The following is a 25,112-nucleotide window of genomic DNA, read 5'->3' on the forward strand; positions in this document are numbered from 1 at the left end:
ACATGTTCAATGTATTTCGCTTTACAGAGTTTACCTGAACAGACATCTCTTTCATGTCACTATGATGGACTTGGGCGCAACAGAAATGACATCTGTGTGCCTCTGCCACTTCAAGAAAAATAATTACCAAAGATATTCGATGTCAGATGCACTGGTCAATTCATTACAAAGTAAAATGAACATAAATGCACCCTCAATAAAACAAAATGTAAACAAAAAATACATGCACTACACCCAACAGTGACCAGGTTAAATTAGTCAGGTGTGGGTTCCAGTGCTGACATAGGAAACAAGAAAAATAATATGGCTTAATTAAGCCTATTTAAGAGTTGTGTTCAGCTTTAACAAGACCAGTTGTTGCATAAAAAGAACAAGTTGTTTATTCAAAGATATATTTTGATATTTATACTCCAGACACTACTTATCTGATTGGGTTAGGTTTCTGCCTGACTGGGTTAGGTTCTAAATTGACTGTTTTATGATTCTGCCTGAGTGGTTAGGTTCTAAACTGACTGTTTTATGACTCTGCCTGAGTGGGTAAGGTTTCTGCCTGAGTGGTTAGGTTCTAAACTGACTGTTTTATGATTCTGCCTGAGTGGTTAGGTTCTAAACTGACTGTTTTATGACCCTTCCTGAGTGGGTAAGGTTTCTGCCTGAGTGGTTAGGTTCTAAACTGACTGTTTTATGACTCTGCCTGAGTGGGTAAGGTTTCTGCCTGAGTGGTTAGGTTCTAAACTGACTGTTTTATGATTCTGCCTGAGTGGGTTTGGTTTCTGCCTTACTGGGTTAGGTTCTAAACTGACTGTTTTATGATTCTGCCTGAGTGGTTAGGTTCTAAACTGACTGTTTTATGACTCTGCATGAGTGGGTAAGGTTCTAAACTGACTGTTTTATGATTCTGCCTGAGTGGTTACCGGTAGGTTCTAAACTGACTGTTTTATGACTCTGCCTGAGTGGGTTTGGTTTCTGCCTGACTGGGTTAGGTTTTAAACTGACTGTTTTATAAGTCTGCCTGAGTGGGTTAGGTTTCTGCCTGACTGGGTTAGGTTCTAAACTGACAGTTCTATGTTCCTTCCTAGGTTCTTAACTGACTGTTTATGATTCTGCCTTACTGGGTTATGTTCTTCACTGACTTGTTCATGTTTCTGCCTGACTGGGTTACATTCTAAACTGACTATTTGCAGTTTCTGCATGAGTGGATTAGGTTTCTAATTTGCCTTATTCATAATTTCTGCCCGACTTGGTAAGGTTTCAAACTGAATATTTTAGGTTCAGTTTTAGGTTTTAAAAGTTACTTGATAATGTTTCTACCTGAGCGGATTATGTTCTTAGCAAATGGTTTTTGTTCCTTCCAGACTGGATAAGGATTTAACCAACCTGGGTTAACTATGAAAGTGACCGTTTATGTTCTGCTTAACCGTTACTTTCACTTATATTTTATGTTTATTTCATGTGTAAATCAGATGTACTAGTATTTTTGTTCCGTTTCCTTAATAAATACCTGTAGAGGGTCTTAGTATCACGGGGCGGGGAGGGGACACATCCTTTTACTGTTTAAAATGTTCGTTGAAAAGCTGCCCAGACCACCACCTTTTTTTTTTGGCAGTATAGGTAAACTAGGCAAATGTGTATGAATAAGTATAAAGATTACTTTGCTGTGAAAGAAGTCTTAACCTTAACACCCCCCCCCCCCCCCCCCCCACACACACACATACACACACACGTCCACACAACAAAAGATTTTCGAGTTTGCCCCCCCCCCCCCTTCTTTTTTTCTTTTGTTGGTCTGTCAAAGTTATTTTAAGCAAGTTGCCTTTGTTTTCTTCCCCTCCTCCCCTCGTTTTTTTTTCAAAGATGATACAACGTGCCAGAAAGAAACAAATGGACTCCCTTATATACCTGCTTGAAATTGATTACCAAGTTCTAAACTGCCTTTGTTTAGTTTTCGGGGGTGAGATTGGGGTTACTGTTATTTTTTAATTTTTAGATTCCTATGTTGATTGGTGGATGCGGGCAGGGTTTTTTTTTAGCTATTTTAATCCACTCTTTAATATTCTTAATTCCATTCCATTAATTTATATTTGTGCTTTTTTAAAATTATATAAGCAGTTTCTTTACCTAAGTTCAAATAATTGCCTTACTTAATGATACCTAGACTAAAAAGGATTTTATAACATCTATATGAAAAACACATAAACTATTAGGTCATTCAATTCAATCGGGTTAGGCCTTCCATCTCCAATTACATAATCTAGAGTCATACCGGAATTTGTTTTTCCGAACTGCCTGACTGGTTAAGTAATAGACTCTTCCGTGCTTTGAATGATGGACACGGTTTATGCAATTGACAGTATTTTGAGTGTGGCAGGAAGACCGAAAGATATCGGGCTCGAAGTTTGACTCTGGAACCATGGAGAGATATTTCGTTTGAAAATGGCGGCACTCGTAAAGCTAGAATTGCGAGGGTTTTAAAAAATTCAATCGATTTAGCTATAAAAGGAAGTAAACACTAATAAAAGGTATGTAAACATCTGTGGTGACATATATTTTAAGTATACTATTTAATACTGTGAAAGCTGCTGCATGTGTTTAAATTTCGTATATACTATTTGAGTTAAAATATATCGACCCATTTTTAATATGAAACTTGACAAGTTATACTTTATTTTCCTTCTGCTTTTGATAATGCCTTTTTGATGAAGTTATTCTTTCGTACTTTGCTGTAATTTTAATTTGCGCAGAATCAGGAATATCGTTCTGAAGAGATTTTAGGATCAACATAATTGTGTGTCTCCTATCTGTAAGCCTCTTATTCCTCTGTTTAATTTTGGCTTACTGTTAATGCAAATTGTCTGCTTAGGCTGTTTTAAGAGTATAGTTGGACAAGACGTTAAAATGACAATGACTGAAAATGCAGCGTTGTTTGAATACAAATAATATAGAATTAAGTAAATAACTGTAAAAGTAATGAAACCAGTCTGATGCAATCTTCCTTGTTAGTCTCAGTGACAGTCTGTGCAAAAAACTTTTCGAGAACCACACACAAAGAAACTAAATCACAGGCTTGATAATATCAATAAGGACTTCTGTAATCACCACCAATGTGCAGCTGATATCACTTACCTGCATTTACAGAGGATTTATTTTATTGCTAACATGTCTAAAGGCAAAGCTCAAGTTCGGATAAGATTAAAAGAGAAATCTTAATGTGTGATGAAGGAGAAATCTGTACTACCTGGCAAAAACAAAATTATTAGCTCAAATCTCTCTATTGCTGTCCCTTTTATTTGCTTCCATTAGTGATGAAACGATTGTTGCCAACAATCAATTGTTGATCGATTGGAGCTCTTCGATGCTACTAATCGATTATGAAACAAAAGTTGCTGACATCGCAAACAAAAATATTAAGGGTTAATTTGGGTTTAAACTTCAAATTTTATTACCAAAAAAATCAGTTGCAGACATTTTAAAAGTTATTCTGAATGTTTAAAATGTAAAAACCTTCTTCAATTCACTTCAACAGTTGTTGTTGACAATTTTTACTGCCATCATTGAATGTAAGGTCAGGCTAATAACAGGAAATGGCCAGCGTTATGGGTGTAAGTCCAAATGAAATCAGACAAAGTTATTCCAAGAAAATAAATAATAAAAGGTGTGACTATAATATCAGTAATGTTCCCATTTGTATACATGTATTTATTTATTTTAATGAAGCATCTTACAGAAATTTAACTCTTATTTTCAATTTTACTGAGAGAAAATAAAGAATTAGAATACTTTGTCATTAAACAAATTTACTGAAACAATTATTTTGTTTATTTATATATATTACTGACTTTATTTACTTATTAAACTTTGAATAGAAGAAGGATAATAAATATTGTTTTTGTGATTATGCTTTTAAATTAACATGTTAAGGAATCTCTTATTTTATTTGAAAATGTAAGAAACCTGATTATAGCCGATTATCAATCGATTATGTGTTTCCGATTACAACCGATTATTGATTATGATTTTTCTCCGATTATTCAACACTAGCTTCCATTAAAACGTATTTTAATGGATTTGCCTGTTTGTGGTTCATTGTGGTAAAAAGACGTACCCTGATTTTAATGTATTGCATGTTGGTATATGCTTTTGATACATGACTATCAAGGCATATTGGCCTCTAGTGTCACTGGAGTCAGGTGACTGATTGTTATCTGTTTCATTTTTCAGTCATTTCTTATTGATCTAGCTGCCATATGTAACTTTTGCATGTTTTTGACTGTAAAAAATCTTCCTTGAACCTTTGGCTAAATTGAATAGTGAATTCCATGTGACTTAATTGCCTAAAAAAATTTCTTATGATATCAACTTAGTTGTCAATTAAGGTTTATGTGCGTTATTGCCAGACATAAAATTCATAATATCTGTTTACTTTCAATTTTGTTTTTTAGTCATAAGAGTTGTGTTTTGTTCTATATAAAATGTGTATTGAGTTCTGACATGTGATGTTACTTAATTAGTCAGAAGTCATTATAAAGACTGATAGGTAATGTTGTTCCAGTCATCGATTATGATAAAAAAATCAGTCAATGGTTGGTAGATTCCAAGTGCTAGAGTATAATGTCATTTCAATGAATGGGTTAATTGTCCTGTTATTATCACTGAGCCCATTTTAGAAAATGCAAGATTTCAGCCACAACCTATCCAGTACTCTGGAAAGGTGCTCGGTAATGGCAGGTGATACTTTTTTATCAATATTTGGTGATCAACATGCATATTTCCACAAAGTAAAAGTCTTCATAAATGTTTTGGTATATTTTAGGTAACTCTTGGTTATTTTCTCATTACTTTTCAAGAAAAAAAGGATATCCAGGGACATTTGTTGTTGTTTATTATGGAGATTTTTGTTTTTTGATCAGAACCAATAATTAGTTAGTTACAGAAAACTTATCAGATGATTATAAAAATTCTTACCAACTCCCATCACTATATCATTAAGACGTGTATTACATTTATTTCCAAGAGTTTGCCACTGTGTGCATGTATATTTTACCAGGGTGTCAGCAAGTATTTGACATTTGGGAGGCAAACTGGATCAAAGGGGGGGGGGGGGTCCTAACCAATTTTTTTTTACATAAACTAAATAATTAAAATTTCCGCCAAATTCTTGATATTTTTCCTATTAAGACAATAGCTTAGAGGTATTTTCTGATTTTAAAAAAGAACAATTAAACATGCAACAAAAAAAGTGGTTTAATATGTGTTTTAAGTTTTCTTCAGCTGCACTGGGAAACTTTCACTAGTCTACCATTTTCATCTCTGGTAGACAGAATATTTCAATAGCTAGGTTATATCGAGGTAAAGATTAAAATACATATAATTTTCTATTTTTGTATAATACCGGTATTGTTACTTGCCAAAAAAAAGCATAAGTATGAAATTTAAAATGGACAGGGTAATTAATCCTTCAAAATATCAACTGAAGTTGTTCTAAATAGTAATTTTAAACCCGATTTTTTGTATTTTGCTTTAATTTAATAGCTTCCAACTTCAATTCATCAAATATTTCCAAACATCGATCGACCAATTCATTAGACAATGAACAAGCCTGTTATACATAGGGGAAGGTGTCAGGAGGGGGGGGAGGGGGGCTCCAATTTTTGCCCAATTTCTCCATTTTTTCTGAGAATAGTTTTTTTTCTTGCTTAAGTTTCGATACGCAAAAATTTATTCATTTAGACGTTGCTCCCCCCCTCCCTTTCAAACACACTTTTTGTTGCTGTTATGTCGAACTCGGACAAATTCCAGCATTTGAAAATAAAAAAAAAATCCAGAAACTTGGAGAATCCCCACCCAGCCCACCAAAAATAGAATTTCCAAAAATGTTGCTAGCTGTGGGCCTTATGAAGAATTTGTAGCAAACTTGCACGTAGAGCGATGGATACCATGGTTATTGTTTACACATGCCGGGCAAAGGTATATCCCAATTGGCGTCTGGGTAAACAATAGCTTTCCCACTTTGCCTCTCCATTGACCACAGATTGCCATTACAAATTTTGTATTTCTCATTTAAAATTCATTTTTCTTTCTTTCTCTTTTTTTTTTTTTTTTTTTGGCAAAATCGTTGGGGTGGCGAATGTCGCCCCTGCCGCCCCTTTGCCGACGCCCCTGATTTTGCAGTAGTGAATTCACATGCACTTAAGAACTGTGTATATTTTTTGGGTAAAGAATAACAATAAACTATTATCTCTTACATACACTGTGTGAGGAGTATGTAAATTTTAAGAGGCAATAAAGTAGTGAAAGGACTATAAAGATAATCCTTCTTATTTTATTCAAATGTAAACAGTCCTAGAGTGTCAGATAGTAAAATCTTTTAGTTACCTGTTATATATCATTCCAAAGTAAACAGCAGTAAATTCAATGTAGATAATTTTTTATAACAGAAGTGTATCTTTATTCTTTTGTTATTCAGAATTTGAAAACCAGAAGTGTGCCACAGGATGTCAAGTCTATGTCCAGGAACACTTTTTTCTTTCCCAGGATTCAACAAAAAGTCCACACCAGTTCCACCACAGACAACATCAGAGGAACTCTCCAAACGTTATCGCCGGTAAGTCACAGCTTCTACTTGTGTTTCATGTAGGAAATCTGAAGATGAAAGCTGTTTAAAAAAGTAATTTGAACATCTTGACAATTGAGATTTTTCTTTATTAAGAAATGTAAATATTTTTTACTGGTATATTCAAATGATATTTTGAAATATTCAGATGATTTCATTTGAAGCAGAGTTCTTGAAAACTGTCAGACCTGATCTGGTCCCATCATACATTTTTTTTTAAAAGGACCATCAAAAATCATATCTTTGTTGGTCCTAGAGACCGGTTTAAAAAATTAAAGATGTATTTTAGATATTCTGGGAATTGTGAGTCAGCTGTAATATATTCTAGCTGTATTAGTTTATTGTAATACAGTTGAAATTTGGTATCTTGAAAATATCTCGAATACCATGGATATGTCGAAGTGATTTGGAAGTCCTAACCACGTATTTCTTAAGTATTTTACCGTCGATATCTCGAACCATCGAATATCTCAAAGTCCCATGGAGTTCGAGATAACGAAGTTTGACTTTATGCTTCTGGTTTTTGTGTGCATATGTGTCTTTAAAAATGACAAGCTGGTCAATTAACAGTGGTTCGCACCAGTGTGAGAAAAAATGAGAATGAGAGGAAAGATTAACGTGTCTATGAAAAGGAAAAGTGGGTGGCTGTAGCATTCTATTCAGTTACAATAGCAAAGGGGCCGGTCTTGATGTTGTTCTTTATGTTGAGTAATAAAGCAAAGTTAAAATCATTTTTTAAATGTGTTGTTGAACAGTTTATTTAAATGTGATTCATTTATTATGCTGTTTGCTTTTGTGGCTCCTGCAGGAAACTGATAGATCCTGCAAAAATTTTCCCTGAATCAGGACCTGTTGTCCTGCTTGTTGGTGAAAGTTTTCAAGAACTCTGTTGAAGTTAAATTTAATAGGGAAGTTTATAGTGAAGGAATGCATAACACACTATCAGTATGTCAGTAAATATATTCATTTATCATGCACAAACTACACCTGAAATAAGGAATGTCTGATAATTTGTAAATCTTAAGATTAAATGGCTAAATCCAAAAGAGTATAAGCTGGTAAAAAATGTGTATAATTGATCCAGTGAGTGGTTATTGATCTTTCTAATCGCAGGATATTTGCCTTGTAACTCAGGTAAATCAAACTGTATTGGTTAGGCCACCACTGCAGATATTTCAGCTGTTATCAATACGAATAGAACCTGAGTGGCTGAATAAACTATACACTAACTGACTAAAGATTGGTGGTTTTTTGTTTGGGCAATACATCTTTACATGGTGGAAGCATTGATTTATTTTTTGAATTATCGAGTGCATTTCATTATCATATCAATAATGGAAGAGGCTGTCCCATTTGATTTCTCAAGTAAAAAACTGAGCATAATTTAAAAACTGAGCATAATTTACATTCAATTTATTAAAAAAAGGTTCACATTTTCTGTTAATATTCATTTGAACCACATGCTACAAAGTGTGTAAGTGATCGCAAACACATAATGCATTCTGTGCCTCAAGTGAAATGTAATTATTTGTATCATTGCTCTTTGAAGCCTCTTTACAGGATATATGTAACTTTTTTTCATCAGACTTTCTTTTAAAATACAATTTGTTAGAGTTTTGTACAGATTTCATTTCTCTGTTATTTATTTTCTTTAAGTGGGTATTTTGTGTATTTGATAAGAAGCAAGCCCACATATTTTTATGGAGTGGAAGTTAAACTAGTCCACAAGACATTTCACTCTATTTAGAAATGTCAGTTTATAATTTCAAACCCTGCTCTATGGAATTGTAAAATTCATGTTATGTGGGCAAAGAGTTGGTCATAGTTTGAGCAACACAGGTGACCCTCATGTAAAAACAGAAATTAAAAATAAATTATCAGGTCTTGTGCTGAATGGAAGATTCAGTCAGAGTTTTCCCACAAGCCATATTATTGATCTAAGACCATAAGATTTTCACATCTAGCTTAAAAAAAAAAATTGCAGAAATTTGTTTAATTTTTTGATACTACATGTATATGTATGAACAAAAAACTGTTGTTTTACAGGCAACCTTTCAATGGCAGACCATGGCCCCATGGCAGTCCTGTTGCTGGAGTGTATGATGTAGAATTTTCCTCGACAAAAATGATACTTTTCAACAATAAAAGAAGAAGAGTAAGAATTTTGATATTCATCTCTAGATCTACCTTAAGCTCTACATTTTGCATTGGACAGGTGTTAGTCTGTCTGTAAACCATTTTTAGCTTCCTTTTTTTTTTTTTTAGGTCTAGGTTCATGCCTTGTTCATTGGTTGCCATTTGTAACTTCTGAAAATAATCAGCTTCTTTTCTGAAATGGCTGAACTAGTTTCAGTGAAACAGGTGAAGATAACAAACAGTGATCAATCTCAAGAAAATCTGTAAATAATACATATCTGTGAATAGGGCATAAAACACAGATCCCAGGAAATTCCAGAGGTAGAATCAGGTGCCCAGGACGAGTAAGCATCCCCTGTTGACTGTCACACCCACCGTGAGCCCTGTATGTATTGATCTGGTAGATTGAATGTTCCGTAGTCAAATTTAGTATAAAAGCAAAGGCCTAACAATTGCAACATATATCAGTCAAATTAGTAAACAAGGTCATTATAACGACCACAGAATTTATGAAATGCTGACTTTACACAAGGTTGCTGAAATCCCTCTAACATTAACTTATCTGTCAGTAGCCTGCCCCAGTTTAAAAATTGATTGTACTCAGAGCATGCTCTTGCCTCTTGAGTATTGGATAAATACCATATGTAGATGATAACAGAATATTACTACATAAAGGAAAGTTGACGATTGAAAAACTGAACTCATCTTGTTTGTCATACGATTTAGTTGTTAGTTGGCCTTATCATCTATGGTCAGTAAAACATCCAAATATGAAACAGACTTTGAGGTGTCTTTAATACTGATTTCTTTGGGAAATATCAAGTGAACACATGAATTCAACCAATTTTGATAAGTAGCATCTATTGTTGAAGAGGAAGAAAACTTATACCAAGCAGTTAGCTTGCTTTCAGAATTGTTAATTTCAATCCCCTGGTTCCAAGGTTCAGATTCCAGTTGACAAGAGTGAAGCCATATATGGAGCATAGTGACCCTTGGTCCAGTTGCTATATTCTTTTTACTCTTCTTAAAAGCTTTTCAGGGAAAAAAGTTAAACCTGTAAAAAAAGTTGTTAGAATTCCAAGTATTTGAATACTATTTTCTCTCAAAACATTTTTAACTACATTTCATTTACATCCACTGAATACCGGTATTTTCTTTTTTATTTCTTAAGAAAACTGATTCCAAAATTCTATCAATTAACCCTATACTTACTACCTAGTCTAGTAAGAATCAGGTTTTTAAAGCCATCTATTTAAAAGATTTCTAACAAAAATTTGGCTCTTCCATCAATGAAATGTATATCACGTACAGATCAATAATACAATATTTTACTATTTTCAACCACTTTACATGAATAATTAAAACAGATATGACTATGAACAATAAAATGTCTTTCTTTCTTTGTTAATACAGGGATTAACAATTGCAATCATTGCATAAAAATCTACGTAACCCACTTACACAGGTTATGTATTTTTTCTGCAATGATTGCAACTGTTAATCCCCATATTACATGTATTAACAAAGAAAGCATTTTATTGTTTAAATTAGAACCTGAAATGATATGATATTCACATGGAATAAAACATTTTTATTTCACAGCAAAGCAAATTGAGAGGAAACAATGACCCTAAAAATGAAGAGAGCTTGTGAGTATAATTATTTTGTTTCCAGTAGACAGATAATATACTTAATATGCTATATGCATTTATTTTTTGCCCTCTCTATAAATTTTTGGCCACTAAGTGTAATCTTTCTCTATTCTTCATTTCTGTCATTCTTTCTTAGGTTTCCAGATTTTTTTTAGATCAAGCTTGTAAACTTTGAGCCAATTTTTTTTCCTCCTCTTATGACATATAGGAAGTGCATATGCATTTGTCTGGTCTGATATCTGGGTTTTTTTTCCTTCTCAAGTCTTTAGGTCAGAGGTGATTTTTTGTTATCACTGGCTATCCATCGATCCTCATTTAACTTTGAACTTTTTCAATTTCTCCTCAGAAACTGCTGGGCTAATTTCAAGAAGTATTGGTGTGGAGTTTTTATGGGTAAAGTTCTAAAGAAAATCTTGCTCAGTGTTCAACCTAATCCTATTGCATTTCATAAGCCCTACCTAACTGCAGAACTGTAGCTCTCTGCTTGAGAAAATCAGACAGATAGTCAGGCTTCTTAAAGCAGGAAAATCATAAAATACAAGAAATAATGCCCAAAGCGAGCGACAAAAAAGCGGCGGCATAAATCAAAGGTTTTTACAAAGCTTGGATCTGTAGCTCTCTGCTTTAACTGTCTGAATTCTCTCAAGCAGAGAGCTACAGTTCTGCAGCTAAAGCCCTACCCCCCTCCTCTGTCCCCAGGGAACTTGAAGCCAGAATGGCAGAAATTTAAAATTCTTTGAAATCTTTCAAGACACTACTAGCTCCTACAATTTTTGCCTGATTTCAGTGAACACACAAAATATAGGAAATCTGAGCGGATCCGCTCTGAAATGATTTTGAACACATTATTCTTTGCTAACCTTCACAGTTTTATTTGTTTGTTTATTGTTTAACGTCCCTCTCAGGAATTTTTCACTCATATGGAGACACCACCACTTGCAGCTGCCTCACACATCAGTGACTATGCTATATGCTATGATACATACATGTAATTTTATTTATCAGTTTTTGATTTCTACAAAAAAAAGTTGCTCCTTCCATTTAAGTCTGATAGCATTTTCAATTTCCTTTGATTGATTTCTGATTACTGTGGAATATTAGATTTTTTTTCATGGTGGCTCAATTTTTGTGGAGTTTGTGAATACCTCTCATCCAACAAATAAACATCCTCCACGAATTAATAAACTAGGGCTACAAAGTCATATTTCCCTTTGTAGGTGTAAGAGAATAAACGAAATTACATTTTCACAAACCTGTAAAATTTAATCTATGAAAATTGGCCCCCCACGAATTTTAATTATTCCACAGTACTTTTTATTTTATAAAAATGTGAAAAAATTTGCAATGCAACTACAATTTTTGTTTTAGTACTTTTAACCGTCAAGTGCCTTTTTTTTTTTTTTAATACAGTTTTCAAAGAACATCTCAAGCTGATACTGAATTTTTTAAGGAGGGTAGGTGGTCAACAAATTACCATTCAGATCCACCTAAAAATATGAAATATAATTTTTCTAGCCATAAACTTCTTCAGTGCAGAAAAAAACCATGTTCAAGCTAATATTTAATGCAAATTTGTTTTTGTTTTCATGAGGTTTAATTAATCTAAAAATGGCCATGACCACCCAGCCTCCTAAATAATGTGTTAACTGCCATTAATATAGACACCATATTCAGTTCAGTTCAGTTCTTTATTCCGTAGGACGTACATCCCATAGGCATTACAGTATAATATAATGTATTTATCAGTTACATACATAGTACAATATCATGATATACACTTACAAACTTGTGATACATACATTCTATTATTTAGCTAATTGTTTTAAACATTCTAATCGTAATTTATTAGCATGATATATATATTTCCCTAACTGATTTACATCTTTGGTATTTGTACTACAAAATAGTTGTATTAGTTTAAAGACACTTGGTCTTCGGGAGTAGTAATGTTTGATGAATTTGTCTCTTAAATCATGAAAAACTGGACAAATGAATAAAAAATGAAATTCATCTTCAATATCATTTAAATTACATAAATCACATTTCCTATTACTCCTTATTAAATTATCATACCTTCCCGTTTCTATCTTTAAATTATGTGCTGAGAGTCTAAAACAAGTAATTGCTTTTCTGTATTTTACATGTATAGGTTTCTTTAAATAACCTTGCAAACAAAAATAGTCAACTAAATGCTTATATAACATGCATTTTGGTGATCTACATATATCAGATATAGCTTTTTGTTTAAAAACATCACACATTCTATTGTATGTTATGTCTAATATAATAAAAATATAATATTATCTTTTTGATTACTATGGTACAAGTCACCTAAACCTAGAGTGTACATTTCATTTTTTATACTCATAATCCAGGGGTCTTTATATTTCACCATATCTTGATAACATGCACTCAATATACAATTATTACTTTTTCTTAATTTTAACCAATATTGTAATATTCTATATATATCTAGTGGTATTCTACATGTACCTAACTCATAATAAACAACACAATTGCAAGTATTTTTTCTTACACCAAGTATTCTTTTACAAAAATTAATATGCACTCTTTCAACATCTTGACCTTTATGAAACCCCCATATTTCAGCTCCAAAACATAACACACTTTTAACATAAGTATCAAACACATTAATCTGAGTCTCAACATTGAAATTTAAATCTTTCATTTTACTATAAATACTAAACATTGCCTTGTTACCTTGTGTTGCACAATGTTTCTGTGTGGATAAAAATTTATCATTATAGTTAAATAACATTCCTAAATAGTTAAATTGATTCACAACTTCCGCATTGTTACCATTATATTTCCATTTTTCTTCATTTTTTACATACTTTCCATTTCAAAAAACTACAATTTTTGTTTTTTGTACATTTACAGTTAAATTCCATTCTTTTGTATAGCTATAAAGAGTGTTTAACATTTCTTGTAAACTTTCAACTGATTCCGCTATTAGGACTGTATCATCTGCGTACATAATTAGAAACAAATTGATCATTTGGAGTTCAACTGAAGCACAATTATTTTCAATAAAATGCCGTTCAAAATCGTTCAGATAGATGGAAAATAATACAGGTGATAATATTTCCCCTTGCAGAACACCGGCAGAAATACAAAATGTGTCTGTCAATATTCCTTGGTGTTTTATACAGGCTCTAACATTCTTATATAGAGACTTAATAATGCATAACATTTTTCCTTGTATACCCTCTGTTTGTAACTTGTACCATAACTTAGATCCGTCAATTAAATCAAAAGCCTTTGAATAATCTACAAAGCAACAGTATAATCTCTTTTTGTTTCTCAATGTCCTGCTAATTAAACTTTGTAGAATAAATATAGCGTCAATTGTACTTGCACCTGGCTTAAAACCAAACTGAGCATCTGTAATGATATTATATTTTTGGTCCCATTCTAACAATGTATTATTCAGAACACATGTAAACAATTTTGCTAAACAACTAACCAAAGTTATACCTCTATAATTATTTGGGTCATGTAATTCGCCCTTTTTAGCTCACCTGAGCTGAAAGCTCAAGTGAGCTTTTCTGATCACATTTTGTCCGGGGTCCGTCTGTCTGTCCGTCTGTCTGTAAACTTTTCACATTTTCGACTTCTTCTCAAGAACCACTGAGGCAATTTCAACCAAACTTGCCACAAAGTATCCTTGGGTAAAGGGGATTCAAGTTTGTTCAAATGAAGGGCCACGCTTTCTTTCAAGGGGAGATAATTAGGAATTACTGAAAAAATAATGGCATCATTTAAAAATCTTCTTCTCAAGAACCATAGGGCCAGGAAAGATGAAACTCATGTGGAAGTATCCTTAGGTAGTGTACATTCAAGTTTGTTCAAATCATGACCCCCGGGGGTAGGGCGGGGCCGCAATGGAGGATCAAAGTTTTACATAGAAATATATAGGAAAAATCTTTAAAAATCTTCTTCTCAAGAACAGCAAAGCCGTGATGAGTCATATTTATATGGAAGCATCCTCAGGTAGTGTAGATTTAAGTTTGTTCAAATCATGACCCCCGGGGGTAGGGCGGGGCCACAATGGAGGATCAAAGTTTTACATAGAAATATATAGGAGAAATCTTTAAAAATCTTCTTCTCAAGAACAGCAAAGCCATGATGAGTCATATTTATATGGAAGCATCCTCAGGTAGTGTAGATTCAAATTTGATCAAACCATGGCCCCCGGGGGTAGGGCGGGGCCGCAATGGAGGATCAAAGTTTTACATAGAAATATATAGGAAAAATCTTTAAAAATCTTCTTCTCAAGAACAGCAAAGTCATGATGAGTCATATTTGTGAGGTAGCATCCTCAGGTAGTGTAGATTCAAATTTGTTCAAACCATGACCCCCGGGGGTAGGGCGGGGCCACAATGGAGGATCAAAGTTTTACATAGAAATATATAGGAAAAATCTTTAAAAATCTTCTTCTCAAGAACAGCAAAGCCATGATGAGTCATATTTATATGGAAGCATCCTCAAGTAGTGTAGATTCAAATTTGTTCAAACCATGACCCCCGGGGGTAGGGCGGGGCCGCAATGGAGGATCAAAGTTTTACATAGAAATATATAGGAAAAATCTTTAAAAATCTTCTTCTCAAGAACAGCAAAGCCATGATGAGTCATATTTATTTGGAAGCATCCTCAGGTAGTGTAGATTCAAATTTGATCAAACCATGGCCCCCGGGGGTAGGGCGGGGCCGCAATGGAGGATCAAAGTTTTACATAGAAATATATAGGAAAAATCTTTAAAAATCTTCTTCTCAAGAACAGCAAAGCCATGATGAGTCATATTTATATGGAAGCATCCTCAGGTAGTGTAGATTCAAATTTGATCAAACCATGGCCCCCGGGGGTAGGGCGGGGCCGCAATGGAGGATCAAAGTTTTACATAGAAATATATAGGAAAAATCTTTAAAAATCTTCTCAAGAACAGCAAAGCCATGATGAGTCATATTTATATGGAAGCATCCTCAGGTAGTGTAGATTCAAGTTTGTTCAAACCATGACCCCCGGGGGTAGGGCGGGGCCACAATGGAGGAGCGAATTTTTACATAGAAATATAAAGGAAAATATCCTCTTCTGAAGAACTGCAAACCATGATTAGTCATTTTGATATGGAAGCATCCTCAGGTAGTGTAGATTCAATTTTGTTCAAATGATGACCCCCAGGGGTAGGGTGGGGCCCAATGGGGGAAGGAAAGTTTTACATAAGAACATATAGAAAAAAATATTTCTTCTTAAGAACAGAAAAGCTATGTTTAGTCATATTGATATGGAAGCATCCTCAGGTAGTGTAGATTCAAGTTTGTTCAAATGATGACCCCTGGGATAGGGAGGAGCCACAATGGGGGATCAAATTTTTACAAAGGAATATATGGGAATTTTTTTAAAAATCTTCTCAAGTACAACAAAGCCATTTGTTATATTGACATGGAAGCATCATCAGGTAGTTTAAAATTCTGCTGACACCAGTGTATTAATTAAATTGTATAATTACATAATTATCTAAAATATATGAACAAGTCTGTACTCCATAATTATTTTTGTTTACCTGTACGTATATGTATTCATGCTATTTCACATGTATCTTTTATATTGTCTTTGTATATATTGTACATAGAACCTCATATAACACTAAGTGGTTTGAGAGAATAAATTGAACTTGAACTCAGTTTTGGCTTGGTTCTCATAGTACCTATCCCCCCTCCCCCACCCACCCTCATCCCAGAAGCTAACAAATTCAGTTGAAAAATATTTTTGAGCCTAATTTTAAGTTCAGTCAAGTAGAGATATAGCCTAATCAGATACATCTAGTTATGATTATCTTTATTGATTTTCCTCCCATTAATATTCAGTTTTATTGAAATACTACATATTGATTTAAAATTGGAATTTTCATTTTAATAACTAACACTAGATTGGTTGAATAAAATGACCAAAATTATTGCTTCCTTAATCTTCTCAATCTTGTTGGAACTGAATTTTTAACTCCCCACTTAATTTTGGTAGGAGGAGAAATCTTGCAATAAAATTCATTGGGCTATAGGCAATCTCTGGGCCAAACTTGAATACATGTAAATGGTTCTACATGTAGAAGTATTTCTTATACAGAAAAATAATACATGGTCATTACATTGAAATGATACCTGACAAAAATGCTTTATATATATTTAATTATGCTGTATTACTTGTGTTACAGAAGTCCAGATCCAAACAGACACTATCGAGGTAATAACATTTGTCTGTGTTAACAGTTTATTCAGTTGTGTTAAGCTCTGTTATAGATGGCCTAGTTGGTCTTCAAACTTTACACACATAAATGAGTCAGGTTGAGGTGTACATTTCCAATTTATATATATATATATATATATATATATATATATATTAGGGATGGCAACAAATATTCGAACATTCGAATATTCATTCGATGAGGTGATATTCGAATATGAATTTAAGATTCGAATATTCGGTGTTTTTCAGATTTCATAAAAAGAAGTACTGTGATTAATAAATTTTGATTAGAACAGTGCTGGAATTATCCCTGTTTAATTTACTAGCGATCAATTTCGATCGCCTGATTTCTTTCACTACTTTCTTATCTTATAAATCTTTTAAATTACATGTATTTTGTTCTGAGTAAGGTGTTGTAAAGAATTCTATAATAATGCTTTATCTATAATACAAAACGTACTTTCATAGCTTTTATTAGTTAAAGATACGATCAGATCTAGAATCGAGGACAACAAATGTAATCTAAGAATATCTAAAAGGCTTGAAGAGTATACTTATCAAAATAAAATTAATTGATCATTGAATGAATGTCCGATAGAATTAATCTGTAATTAATATTGTAAAGGGCTTAATTTCAGAATAAATGTGTAAATTACTTGATTATCTCGGGTTGTACATAATTTACATTCATTATCGGGAAAACAGTTAATTACCTAGGAAAATTGTCTATGAAAATATTTGTTTACATTGTATCAAAGATTATAATCATATCTCTTATCAGGCAGATAATTGTAATTTATTACACGTATTGAAATCTGAACAGTATACCATTACGGCTATCTTGCCTTTTGTGAGACGACTGGTTCCTCAGGTGGGGCTACTATAAATACACGTTTCATTTGTTAAAATTATACTTTTCTACATTTAAATCAATTATTTATTTCAAACATTGACAAATATCAAATGGAATTTCTTATTGTACACCTACAACTTCATGTCTTCATACAATTTTAATTCCTATATAAGTATACCTACGAGAGTAGGATGATGCATATTGAAAATAAAACAGATTTTATTTATTTTATCGAATATTCCAATATATTCGAATACTTTCATTGAATATTCGAATATGAATTATTGACAAAATTGACATCCCTAATATATATATATATATATATATATATATATATATATATATATATATATATATATATATATATATATATATATATATATATATATATATAGGAATTAATTGACTTTGACCTTGAAATTGGTGCATGAAATAATTATTGTAAAATTCTTTCAAAACATTACTCCTCTTATAGTTTTGTTTAAATTTCAATAAAAGGATGATGTGACATATGGCCCCCGGTAAATTGACAATATAAGATATCTAAATTTTACTCTAATTTTTGCATCCACTTAATCACTGATATGTGTACCGTCATGAAATACTACTTTTACCGAATATAGAAACATAATTTGGGAGATATTTATCTTTATTTTGAGTAGGGGTACCATGTTTACATTCAATTCCCATTGAATTTTGGCCCCGCCCCACTCTTTGAAGCCCTTAAAATATACGAGCGCAAGTAGGTACATTTTTCTCCTTTGGACGGTTGCTGTATTTTATTGAAATCTACCTATATGTGAAAGGAGAAAATTGTACCTAACTGGGCTCAAATGTTAATGTGTTTAAAATATTGCAAAATCTGGCTGGTCCTCTCCATTACGAACAGATCGACGAAACAATTTTTCTGACGTAAGAATAAATTCATATGCTAATCGAGGCACCTGCGTGACTCTCTAACCAACCAATCAGCTAAATGAGTTGTATTACAAATGAGCATTACAAAATCTCTAAGGACATTTAATGCTTGGAAAAAAGGCATTTTTTTTTTCTTCTTTTCCGATAAATTTTTTTTTATTCATTTGAGTCACAGATTAGACATGAATCTACAATTTCTGTGCTCATAATTACAAACATTTTTTTTTTGTAAATATACATTGTATAATTTCATAGTTTTGTAAAGTGTCCTTGGGCAATTGGCTACACGTATTCCCGAGAATTTCTCGACCCAAAACGGTAAACACTGAAGTTCCATACGTATTATCATGTATAAAAAACCTTTGTTGACCATTAAAAGTTTGAAATGTAGTAGAGATAATATGTAAATTGACCTAAGCCACGTGTCCATGATAAAATGTAAACATGTGGTAAACCAGCATGTTTTGTTGTTCAGTCATCGGATTGGACAATTGTTCTCAGTAAGCGACAATGACCGAAATAATAACAATAGCTATATAAGGTAGATTTCTCAGACATGCAGACCTCTCTATTGTACTAAGATCTGCCTATTCTCTTTTCATAAAAGATCCTTTTGTCAAACCAAGTCGAATTTTGCTCTCCTGGGGTCTAAAAAAATCACAGATAATGCAGAAATCATCATAATTAAAATGTGGTGGAACTATTGAAACTATTCAAAAGGCGTCGTATTTGTTCACTATCAAAGATTAAACATAATTTGCCGTAAAAAAAGGGGCCGCAGAAAGTAGTTTTGGCACATCATCCTTTGGTACAAGGTAGATTACACCAAAGTACATAATTCTATAATATATATAGTGTATAATTTTTAAATTTGACAACAGTGTTGCCTTTGTAGCTTTGAATAGAAATTTCTGTGAAATTCTTACTTAACACTACTTCTACAATTTGGTCCTCTTGCAATAAAACATGATGGTGCAAGTTAATTTTTTTAAATTTTATTTTCTTTAAAAAAAAAAAAAAAAAGATTAGGATACATTATTTTGTAATTGTAATGCACTTTTCTCTTTACCATTTTAAGTACAATGCAGTAGAGCTCCATTCTTATCAGAGACTTCTGGTTATTGGAAATAAATTTGTTTGTATTAAATCAATATATTCTACAGGTTTTTGTGAAGAGACAATACTTATTTAAAAAAGAAAAAAATATGAAATTCTTCAAAAATGTAACTACATGTATCACTTTTCAATAGTTGTACTCGGATCAACTACTTTTAATCTTTCATTTGGATGATTAGCAATTCAATTTTTTTTTTTAGATGCAATTTTTCTAGCCTCCAATTTCAGATCACTGAAGTATTTGACTTTGTTTCGAAGGAAATGAATTTATCAAGAATGCTTTGTAGTATGGCAATGCACTTAAAAAAATCAAACAAACAGTTTTATGTTAAATCAGATTCTTGTCCCTAAAACAATTAAAAAACAAACTAAAAGGGGAGGGGATGTCAAGAAAATTTTATAAGATTTGAGGAAAGTCTTACTGTAATTTTAATCTTTGTTTTATTTATAGCATCTTCACCTGTATCAAGAGAGCTCCACCAGAACTGTTATAACTCAATGTCTCCCTACTATTACCAGCCAATGACTATCCCATGGATCAACTACTCTGAAAGGCCACCACCAACTTATGAAGGTAACTATACACCTGACTGATTGTACACATGTACTTCATGCTTTTATTGCTAATTTTGGAAGCTATTTTAAAACAAGTTGAAAGGAAGTACCATATCTTTTATTCAGAGTTTTTACTTAAAAATTTCAGCCATAATATACTTAATAAAGGTGTTGGCATTGATTATTTAAATGCATCATCCTTCAAGGTTTTTTCCCCTTTTTATACCCCACGCAACAAGTTGTGTGAGGTATAATGTTTTTGACCAGTCAGTCAGTCCGTCAGTCCTTTTTTTTTTGTCAGCGCAACTCCTCATAAACTGCTGCACAGAATTTCATCAAACTTTGCAGATATTTAGGACACAATGTGTAGATGTGCATATTACCAGGAAATTCCGATTCCTTTCTTTTTTTCTGGGAATTTCAGCACTTTTCAACTTAGATTTTTGGCCATATCTTGAATATAGAGATGAACAGTTTGTTAGTGCAACTCCTCTTAAACCGCTGCACAGAATTTAGTTAAACTTTGCAGATATTTAGTACAGTGTTTAGATGTGCATATTACCAGGAAATTCCGATTCCATTATTTTTGCCTTAAGAGTTTTGCCTATTATTGAAGAAACTTTCCAATTAGGTAATAAGGAAATCCACTGGAATCAGCTTTTGTAATGAAATTTTATGTGAAATATTTTATGACCTTAAAAGACCCCTAATCATTTTTAGATCAAAATATTAATAATTTAACACACACAAAATCTTGGATAGTTCTCATCCCCCCCCCTCCCCCCCTCAAATTGGTGCTTTGCCTTAAATAATTTCATAAGTACAGTATATAAACAAATTCATATGACTACATCATAATTTTGTTTCCATCAATTACATGTATTTAAATGTGTAAATTGTCATGTGTTGGACATGGACTATTTATCAGAAACTTCAGCCCAATTAAATTTGTAACATACAAAGATTTGAATATCCTTATATGCAAGAAGTTTTGATGTGATGATTTTTTGCAAGTAATGCCCCTTTTTGAATTATACTGTGTATTTAAAATGCACTGTGCCATTCATTACGTGTTGCATTGTCGAGTTTTGGGGGAGCGTGGGGTATGTGAGCTTGCTCACTTTTTCTTTCATTTTTGTAGATGGCAGTCTTGTCAATCCTAAGCGGCACACAAGTTGCTGTGTGCCAACAGACCCACTGGCTTTCAAAGTGGGAGTTAGTAACGAGAGGCGGCCACATAGCAGGGCATCCCTTCCCCCCAATTTCCGCTCCAGCCCGATGCTTAATCACCCAGACCTGAAAAGGGGAGAGAAAAAGTACATAGGCAGCATTGCCAGGATCTACAGTGCTCAACAGATGATTAAACTGAAGCAGAAGCAATACAATCAGCTTCTTACACTGGAGATGGAGAAAGGTAATCCAAGGCGGGTATCAGAAAGAGGATAGTTATAGTCCCTAAAGGTTGTACATGTAGGTGCACAAAATGATGTGGATTAAAAATAAAGTTTAACATAGCAATAAAGCTTCAGATTTATAAACTCTGTCCCAGGGATCCAAAGAGGCTTAAGTGGGTGTGATTCCTTATAAAAGTTGAAAGTGTTTTTAAAATTTGATTGGTTAAAAGAATTATTAAAAAGTTCTATTGCTAAGCCATATCCTCAGGGAAACATTGCATTACATAAGTTGAAAATGCATGACTACTGGCAACATAATAAAAACTGAATGTTTGCACGTATGGTTCATTGTGACAGATGCATTCTAAATACATTCAGTTCAGCCAAAGGCTCAAGTGAACTGTTCTGCATACGCAGGTGGTCTATTCTGCATCCTCAGGTGTAGATTCAAATCATGCCTCCTCCCCTGCCCTCCCCCAGGGTGGAAGGGGGGGATGCCGGACCATATATATATATATATATAAAATTATATATAAAATTATATTTCAACTTTTCAATACTTAAGTGAACTATTTCTGCTTTTCTCAGGCCAAAGTGCTTTTTTGAGTGATATGGCTCATGGGCCTCTTGACCTATGATTTTGGGATGAATATAAAAGATAAAAGTTTTGAGAGTACGTCCATTTTCAAGCATCTACAGTTCTTTGTTGTTCTAAGTTCTTTTGGATGCTACATACATGTGACCTATATTTACTGAATGAATCAGGATGATTGATCAATTTGGGGCATTGCATGAGAGCAGATGAATTCCAAAATGAATATAATATATGTTTTACAATGATTAATATTTCAATATATGTTATTTCATCATTGATATCACCATGGATGCCTTTAAGTGAATCCTGCTACACCAACCACACACATAGTAAATCATATTTAGGTGTAATACTGTAACAAATTTTGTTTTAGGGTATCATTCACCTGAAGAATATAAGCAGTACAAAAAATTCATAGAACTTGGAAGACAACGTCAGTATGCAAGACCATCCCGTGCCAAGTCTGCCCCAGCAGACAGATGGTAAAACAATCAAATTTATATTTAATAATTGTGTCATATTATCAGTAGAATATTTTACAATATTGATAATACATGTACAGTTTTCCTGGGATGTCATGCTTTTTGATTTTTTTTTTCATGCAATACCAGGACCAGAGCATTTGAAGAAAGCCTATTTGATGATGAGGAAGAACAAACTACCAAAAAGTCAGCATCATCCAAAAGTCCTCGAATTAAATCCCCAACAAACAGCAGTAGAAGGGGCCCTGTCAAGTCCAGCCAATCAGGAAAAGGAACAGGCAGGTCATCTACAAAGGAAACATCAGTGTCAAAATACCCAACAACATCGGAATCTTCACCCAAGGCATCCCCACAGCCAAAGTCTGAAATTAAACCAAGATCACCACCAGTACCTACTGAAGGGGAGGGGGAAGAAAAAGAAGAAAGTTCAGATACCTCCGAAAGTGTGCATTCCTCCCCAGACAGAAAAATCCACAGGGAGGGATATGATAGACCACTGTCCAGAATGGGGCATATCCCTGAAGGTACCTAAGCTTTTATAAATCATATCATTGATGTTTGTTACACCAAAAGGAAATTGGCCTGATTCTACAGTAAATATGTATATCTATAATTATTAGTATTGTTGTTTTATTAGGCCTTATTTTGTTCATCATTCATTAGAAAAATATAATGAGCAATTAAAGGTTTACTCTAAATGTTTAAACAAATTGTGAATACCTCTTAGATCCATAAAATACTTTTAGTGACTTGGTACCTTTTCTGAAAAAAAACCCAGTGGGGAGTATTTGTCCATTTTGGACAGTTCTAGTTTGATTACCAGGAACTGAATGAATTTACCTGCTCAACACCAATATAAATGAACAATTAGTATGAATATTGACCATATTGTAAGATCAAATTCTTGTTCTTTACACCCAGATTCTAAAAGCCAAAAATCTGAAAACAATGATGAAGAGTCTTCCAGTAAATCAAAAACTGAGACCAAGATGCAAGAAAGTTTACCAGCTTTTACTGAAGAAAGTGACACACAGTCTGCAAGTAAAACTGACACAAACTCCAGTGAGAAACAAGAATCCAGTAAATCTGACAGTAAAACACCTACAGATGAAACGACAACTCGGGAAGACACGTATAAATCATCAACAGATGACACCACAACTCGAGAAGACCCATATAAATCATCAACAGATGACACTACAACTCGAGAAGACCCGTATAAATCATCAACAGATGACACCACAACTCGAGAAGATCCGTATAAGACATCAACAGATGACACCACAACTCGAGAAGACCCGTATAAATCATCAACAGATGACACCACAACTCGAGAAGACCTGTACAAGACATCAACAGATGACACAAGAGACAGAGAACCACAAGCGGATGACAAAATGGCATCTGATTCAGAATCTCAATCGGACATTGAGGAAAAAAAGGAACAGCGAGAGGAAGAGGGAGGTAAAACTAGCGAGTCAGAGTCAGGCACTGAGAGAAATACCTCCGAGAATGCAGAAAGTGAGAAGAAACCTTCAGGTTCAAAAGAAAAAGTGTCCTTTAGGAAGGACCCTGAATTAGAGGGATCAGATAAAGCTCAGTTACCAAAGAGAAGGAGAGATTCTTTAAGTGACGACGAAGTACCAGCTTCTAAAAGGGACCCAGATGAATTAGAATATTAATGTGAGACCCAGTTGAATTAGAATATTAATGTGAGGCCCAGATGAATTAGAATATTAATGTGAGACCCAGTTGAATTAGAATATTAATGTGAGGCCCAGTTGAATTAGAATATTAATGTGAGACCCAGTTGAATTAGAATATTAATGTGCTGAATTTTTAAAAAAAATAATTCTAAACTGTTGCAAACAGCCTGGATTTAAAAAGAAAACAGATTTCTATAGTTATTTAAGTTCTATATGTACAAGTTTACTCATGTTGACAATTTTTATCAACAGACAGTGCCAATTGAATTTGAAGTATTTTGAAGTATACTTTTGAAGTATTTAGTTATACATGTTACTAACATGTATTTATATATGAAGAATATGTCAAATCAATTTTAGAGATATATGTGTTAGTTTCATTTTTTTTTTTTTTTTGCCTATTTTTAACAGTATTCACAACTTTATTGTGCAGATAGTTTACACAATACAAAGCAGTATTAATTTAGATGTTTTCAGTACTGTAACGGATAACGGAACAATTTGATTCTGAGTTCACTTTGATACACATGCAATTTATATTTTTATCTTTACATATATTTATGCCAGTTAACTGCTTGCAAACTAGACAGAATTTGCTTTAATGATTTTTTTTAAGTATTGCCTGTGATATATGTATATCTCTTCTTTATAAATGATTTATTATTGCAAATCTAGGAACTATAAGCTAATAAATTTTATTTTTTTGTCAGTGATGTTTCTAATGGTTATACTTTTAGGTCACTGGATTAAATCACTGAATGACCTATTGCCTTCTGTTTCTTGCATTTGGGGTGTGTTTTATGTTGATGGTAGCTGTTGGATATTTTCAGC

General features: G+C 33.3%; 1 protein-coding gene across 1 annotated transcript; it reads left to right on the forward strand.

Moving 5' to 3' along the window:
- Positions 1–2,447: 2,447 nt before the first annotated feature.
- On the forward strand, positions 2,448–24,990 carry LOC133204547 (dentin matrix acidic phosphoprotein 1-like). Its single transcript, XM_061340297.1, has 10 exons — positions 2,448–2,519; positions 6,464–6,601; positions 8,657–8,762; positions 10,349–10,395; positions 16,631–16,659; positions 20,001–20,123; positions 21,246–21,518; positions 22,467–22,575; positions 22,705–23,099; positions 23,497–24,990. The coding sequence occupies exons 2-10, from the start codon at positions 6,492–6,494 to the stop codon at positions 24,255–24,257; spliced, it is 1,953 nt and encodes a 650-aa protein (XP_061196281.1). The 5' UTR covers positions 2,448–2,519; positions 6,464–6,491; the 3' UTR covers positions 24,258–24,990.
- Positions 24,991–25,112: the final 122 nt, after the last annotated feature.

Source organism: Saccostrea echinata, unplaced genomic scaffold (assembly GCF_033153115.1).
Source record: "Saccostrea echinata isolate AGI-Se365-2 ecotype Australia unplaced genomic scaffold, CSIRO_AGI_Sech_v1 ptg000054l, whole genome shotgun sequence".
Lineage (NCBI taxonomy): Eukaryota > Metazoa > Mollusca > Bivalvia > Ostreida > Ostreidae > Saccostrea > Saccostrea echinata.

Coding starts and splice junctions, on each gene's coding strand:
- LOC133204547 (XM_061340297.1), top strand. CDS start 6,492: ATGTCAAGTCTATGTCCAGGAACACTTTTTTCTTTCCCAGGATTCAAC. Junction 16,660..20,000: donor TCCAAACAGACACTATCGAG/GTAATAACATTT, acceptor TTTTATTTATAG/CATCTTCACCTGTATCAAGA. Junction 21,519..22,466: donor TACACTGGAGATGGAGAAAG/GTAATCCAAGGC, acceptor ATTTTGTTTTAG/GGTATCATTCACCTGAAGAA.